This window comes from Gossypium raimondii, chromosome 11 (assembly GCF_025698545.1).
Source record: "Gossypium raimondii isolate GPD5lz chromosome 11, ASM2569854v1, whole genome shotgun sequence".
NCBI classification, from domain to species: domain Eukaryota; kingdom Viridiplantae; phylum Streptophyta; class Magnoliopsida; order Malvales; family Malvaceae; genus Gossypium; species Gossypium raimondii.
The window spans coordinates 17,736,922-17,743,004 of NC_068575.1; the positions used below are offsets into that span (position 1 = coordinate 17,736,922).

The 6,083-nt window shown below is 33.2% G+C and overlaps 1 protein-coding gene across 2 annotated transcripts; it reads right to left on the bottom strand.

The window, feature by feature from the left end:
* Positions 1-1,055: 1,055 nt before the first annotated feature.
* LOC105804405 (uncharacterized) lies at positions 1,056-3,648 on the bottom strand. 2 transcript variants are annotated; one of them, XM_012637006.2, is made up of 3 exons: positions 3,552-3,648; positions 2,216-3,451; positions 1,056-1,413 (listed from the first exon to the last, which is right to left on the bottom strand). In XM_012637006.2, the coding sequence occupies exons 2-3, from the start codon at positions 3,400-3,402 to the stop codon at positions 1,299-1,301; spliced, it is 1,302 nt and encodes a 433-aa protein (XP_012492460.1). In that variant the 5' UTR covers positions 3,403-3,451; positions 3,552-3,648; the 3' UTR covers positions 1,056-1,298. The 2 variants fall into 2 exon arrangements, with proteins under 2 accessions (XP_012492460.1, XP_012492458.1); XM_012637004.2 differs by having other exon boundaries at positions 2,216-3,602.
* Between the last annotated feature and the right edge of the window lie 2,435 nt (positions 3,649-6,083).

A 6,083-nucleotide genomic window follows, 5' to 3' on the forward strand; every position in this document is an offset into this window, starting at 1 on the left:
AAATCTATTCATAAACCCCCCAACCAAACATGTTATATTTTTTTTTGTAATAGGAATCACGCATGACAAAATTATATTCCAAAATCAATTCAAATGCTACAATAGAAAAATGGATTTTTTTTTTGGAAAAATAAAAAAGTGAAATTTGAATGAAAAGTATTTATTGTTTAAATTTATTTTTGGTCCATATAAATTTCGAAGTTTGTGATTAGAAAAATCAATTTTAAACTTTGATGAAAATAAAATCTCGTCTAAATAAAATTTATTTCTATTTTAATTTTAAAGTTCTTATTGTTGAATAGAATCCATGGTCCAAAATCTTCCATGAATTTCTAATTAATTTAATAATAAATTTAACCATTAAATTTGCATATTTTATCAAAACCACTCTAATTATATTTTTAACTTTTTTACCATAAACCTTTGTTATTTTTTTAAATTGTTTTATAAATTCAATGTTTCAAATTTTCTTCTTTAAAAAGTTTCAAGTTTCAATCTTTTGTTTACTAATAAAATTTTCTATTGAGTTAATTTTTTAGATAATTACGTTTATTTTCTTTAAATTAATTTTTAGATAATTACGTTTATTTTCTTTAAATTAAGAATTTTTTAATTTAATGTATTATTTATTTTATTATTTTCCACATGCAATTATCTTATTAGGCTATCTAATTAATAAATTATATCTCAATAAAATATCACACATTATCCCGTTAATTTTTTAACCATACTTCCATTAAATTTATTAGAAAAAGCAGATTGAAAAAAAACAAAGGTTGATGGCAAAAAAAAAATAAAAATAAAATGCAATTAGAATCATTTTAACAAAAAATAGTGGCCAAATTTATCATTAACCCATTCCAGTCTGAAACCAACCTGAAAACCTGTTTCTTAACATCTAGGATGGCGCACCCAAAAGACTGAAATGGACAAAACATTCAGCCCCTTAATCTTAATCAACTCTACCATCATTATCATACCTATTTATTTTATAGTAATCCCCTTTTGTAAATGTAGACATCATCAATAATTCTATGTATTGCGACTACATCATATTTGAAGGCAACATGCTTTGCGACTACTATTGATTTAAAAATCATACCAGTACCATTTGGGACACTAGGGCTCTCTCAGGAAATTAATTTTACATGTCCATTTCATCGAAGTTTTTATAATTCATTAAACTCCTACATCATAAGCATCACCCCTAGTACCATTTGCAATGATACATGCCAGTCATCAGTAAAAAAACAAAATACACCAACCTCTCCAATCAAATCATGGATTGAAACCAGTATTCATTTCATTTCCCAATCCTTCAACTTCTTGCTTCCTTTAGGTTTCGCTATCGGTACATTCACGGCAGCCATTTTTGCGTTGTATTTTGCCCGAAGGGGATCATTGTATGTCCATCTGCACAGAACCCAAATAACAACAATTCAAGGTCAGGAACTTATTTGTGTTTTATATTTAGTGGTTATACAAAAGAAAAACATTCAGAGATCTTATCTTTAGGGTTCAAATCCCATACGTCCAATTAAACTACAATTTAAAAGGCCATTTTAGAGATTATGTTCTTCAAATAAAAGATCTAATCAGAAAAATAAAGCGCATTCATCACCTACCTACTACCTGCATCTGAAAATTGTTCATTTATACTATTCAACTTAAAGCATGCTCAATTTCAGTTCAGATGATCCATTACAGAAACTATGATAATTTACTCCAAGCATGTTCTCACCATCATTAAATGGAATGGTGCAATTTAAGGCAACAAGTTCCATTAATATGAAGTATGAAAAAATCCAACAATAATATCCTAATACTATCCCATAGACTGATACAGTAATGCAACTGAAAACAAGATATGCCTCAGGATATTCTGTTACACTTCCACTCAATAAATCCCAAAACAACTCGTATCAGTTATTAATAATTAGAATCAAATACACCAGCAAATGCGAAACCAATTCCACATAAAATTTCCCAGCTTTGCCTCATTAGAAACAAGTTCTAGATGATAAAATTTAACACATCACCCTTCAAGTCAAAAGTCATATTTATTGACATTGTTCATGCTAAGTGTTTTCTTAGTTGATATAAAATGTTTATGCAAATCCAATAGATATATAGAAAGAGAGAAGGTAACTAATTCCAAACTTAAAATCTAAGAGCTAAAACATATTTCAGAGAGATGAGCTTATAGAGAACGTACGGATTGTTCCAATCAGTTGTATCCTCGTTGACAAGATGAGTCCATTTGGTTCTGCCACTACGACCGAAATGCTTGACTTGCATGACCTTGGGCAATATTGTCTTGTCCATCTTGTCGTCACCCGTTGGGGCAGAGAAATCGCGGTGATAAATATTTTGTGCTCCAGCAGTTGCAGCAGGATCATCAGCATCTGTCTGGAAGAATGCACCCTTGTGATAGTATTTCTGCATAAACCTCCACTTCTGTTTAGGCGGTGGAGCAGGTTTCGGATTCTTCCTCTCCCATTCCCGTCTCTCTTCCTCTGTCATATTCCTAACCTTCTCGATCTCCTCCCTCTCCTTAATCATTGCTTCCCTTTCTTCCCTATCTCTCTTAATTCTAGCAATCTCTCTTGCCTTCCAAGCTTCATACTCCTCAGCCTCATTAAGCTCATCATCAGTATCCACATCTTCTATGTTTGCCTCCAATTCCATATTTTTCTGAATCTCAGTGTCCTCTCTAATCTTCTCAACAACAATTTGCCTTGTCTCAATTTTCCTATGTTCTAACTTCCTCTTCACAGCCTCCTCCATAGCCCGTTCTTCCTCCTCTAATCGCTTACGCTCAGCTATTGTCTCTCTCTCGGATTTCGGCACAAAAACTGCCTTGGCCATTGCAATTCCCATATGTTCCTCTTCCGAATCTGTCTCATACTCCGACTCTTCCTCCTCTTCTTCCTCCACTTCCTCCTCCTCTTCCTCTTCCAAGAGTGGAGTTTCCTCTTGTTTTCTCTGAAGCATCTTCTCCCTAATCCTTCTCCTCCTCTCTTCCAAGGCGTCCTCATCTTCTTCCTCGGCATCAGCCCCTTCATTCCTCCGGTTCCCCTCCTCTTCTGTCGACACAATCTCAGCTTGCCTTATACGCCTATGATCAGCCCTAATTTCATCTCTATTGTCAACCCTACTCTCAGCCAAACGACGTAACCTAGGATCATCTTTTATAACAATACCTGAATCTTCGTGAGTAGGAAAGGCTTTTTCTAAAGCAACGGCCCTAGCCATCCTAATATCGCCATCTTCATCGGCATCATCAGCCCACTCAGGAGCTTTCCCAGGCCAATATCTTTTAACTTTAGTTTGCCCAATTTTGCCTCTAAGTTTATCCCGAATTGCTATTACTGTATCACTAACACCTGCCGTGACCGACATTTTTTCCCCTTTCTGGTTTTCCTACGTTTTCTTAGTTAATAAACAACAACTACAGATGAAAATAAGTAATTAAACAAAAGAAATAGAAAAAAATAAGAAATTATGACACAAACTAATGATTGAAATTTGAAACCCTAAAACCAAAATACCTGAAGCGAGCTTTTCTGGAGAAGAAATGAAAAATAAGGGTTCAAGAAGGGAAAATTATTGGTTATAAATAGTATGTAAGTTTTACGGAGACGATAGTATATACGGATTGGGAGAACAAAAAAGAGTGAGATTTTAGGCTAAACTACACTGATGATCCTCTAACTTTTAGAGTATTTCAATTTTGGTTATCCAATTGCAGAAAGTTTTAAACTTCACCCCTTTTGAAACATTAAATAATTCTATTTAAGCCTCTAACTTTTAAAGCATTTCAATTTTGGTTATCTAATTACAAAAATTTTAACGCTCGAACCCAATTGAAAATGAGCAAACCGATTGAAAAACTAATATGTCATCTATCAAGTCCAATTGGGGAGATACTTTGTCTTAAGTGTTGAAGCGAATGACTTCCAGAAGATAGAGATATAGATGTGACTGATTGGACTAACAGTACATTGAATAGGAACCAAGAAAAATAGATCCTGAATTCATTTATGGATCGATTCACTTATGACGTTCATAGCGTGACATACCTTAATCTTGAGTGGATGGTGGACTGTATATGCGTGACTCGTATACTCACTACAGCAAAACAGGTTTTTAGCATCGTTTTCTTGACCCTATAGTGGTGCTTATAAGCGCCGCAAAAACGCCGCCATAGATAACGCCGCTAAATTTTGCGGCGTTTATGTGAGAAAATGCGGCTATAGAGCATGGTCTTTAGCGGCGCTTCTCATAAAAACGCCGCTAAAGATCATGTTTTATAGCGGCGTTTGTGAGAAAACGCCACTAAATTTAGCAGATTTTACCAACCCATTTATTTCATATAGAATCTGAATTTCAACATATTTTCCTATAACATCAAATCCAACCAAAAACTTCAAATCTAAAGGATACTATCACGAAAGAAATATGTATATGATCTAAATTAATAAATGAAACAACAAAATATATTATATTTAAAATTTATATTGTTAAGATATTCTCACAATAAGAAAACAAAAGTCTAAGATGGTGGATTCTGTGATTGATTCTGCTGAAACATCTTCATCATATTTTGTAGCTAGAGTTCGTCATATTTTCTTGTTGCCTTTGCTTCCCTCGCTGCTGCCTCCGCTTTAAGTTGAGCAATTTGCTCAACTGTGCTCACTTGTATCTGAGCCATATGGTCTTTTAACCTCCACCGAAGGCATGCATTGTTGCGAGCTAGATCCAAAATATTGGGTTGGGTTAACAAAAGATCCTTGAAATCAAACCCAGCAATACCTTTCAGGATCCAAAACTTTAGTAATAATTCGATTATCAATGTCGTCCAGATTAACAGAACTATCACTTAAAGCGATCGCTTCATACTCTGCCTTTTTATCCTTTAGTTTCTCCTAATAAATTAATCAGTGAGTTAGAAACGAAATATATAATCAAACAAATGCAACATAACTTGGCATTATTTGCATTACAAATGACGAATTAAACTATTATAATTAAACATGATAAATATTTAAAATAATTCAAAATTTATTAAGTAAATATACCATAATTTCTACAGCTTCAGTAGTCATAGGAGATCCATCTTTCTTTCTATGTGTAATATCAAAAAGTTGAAGGCGTCCAACTTTTTAACCAGACACAGTGTCTACAATATAGTAGGACAAATATTATTTAGTAGAAAGTAATTAATATTTGACACAGTTAATAAATTCAAAATACCTCGTCATCAGCTACACAAGCAAAACTTTTCAACCCAGTTGTGTGCGTGAATTTTTGTTTTTACCTACTTGTAGTTCCAACTCGCTCACAATCCTACAATATGAAATTATTATTAAGTATATAGTAAATACTATAAACCGAAATAATTATAAGAGTTTGGAAGTACGTAATACCTCTTCTTTCTTTGAATTCCAAAATCTAACTGCATATTCCCATTGGTACTTCAACATTCCCGGCGGGACATTTTTCAATTTCTCTTCGAAGCTTATATTTTTCTTAAAATATTCATTCTTTAAAGTACTTTTATGGTCTCTTCATTTCTATCCTAATGCTTTCTTCACATAATTATCCGAGACCTCTAAAGCAAATCTCTCCTGCAAATAACACAAATTTAGAAAGTAAATATAAATGAAACTTAAACCAAAGTATTATAAATTACATTCACATTATTACCTTAATATTGTCGAGAGCTTGATTTTTGTTACTATCAGGCATATGATGCCATGACTCGTAGTTGATTGGCAACAAATTGGCATTTCGTGGTATAATGCCCAAGTATCCTGCTAAAAGTTGAGCTTCTGATCCAATAGGCTGACCATGATTGTTTCTAGATACTTTGACACGCTCTACAGAATTTAGATTGTATAAATCCTTTAATAGCGTATGTCCTCGAGTTTTGCGCCTCCCACTACTTTCAGCTAAAAAAAATAGTATATGATAATATAAGAATTTGAAACAAAAATCAATAATAAAAGTCAACATGCATGTAAATTAAAGTTAACATTACTTTAAATTTTTACAAGTTCGTCAACTGTATTCGAAACATT

Excerpts from the sequence above, each read along its gene's own strand:
- LOC105804405 (XM_012637006.2), bottom strand. The coding sequence starts at position 3,402 with ATGTCGGTCACGGCAGGTGTTAGTGATACAGTAATAGCAATTCGGGAT. Across the intron at positions 1,414-2,215 it reads ACAACTGATTGGAACAATCC|ATGGACATACAATGATCCCC; the intron begins GTACGTTCTCTA and ends GGTTCTGTGCAG.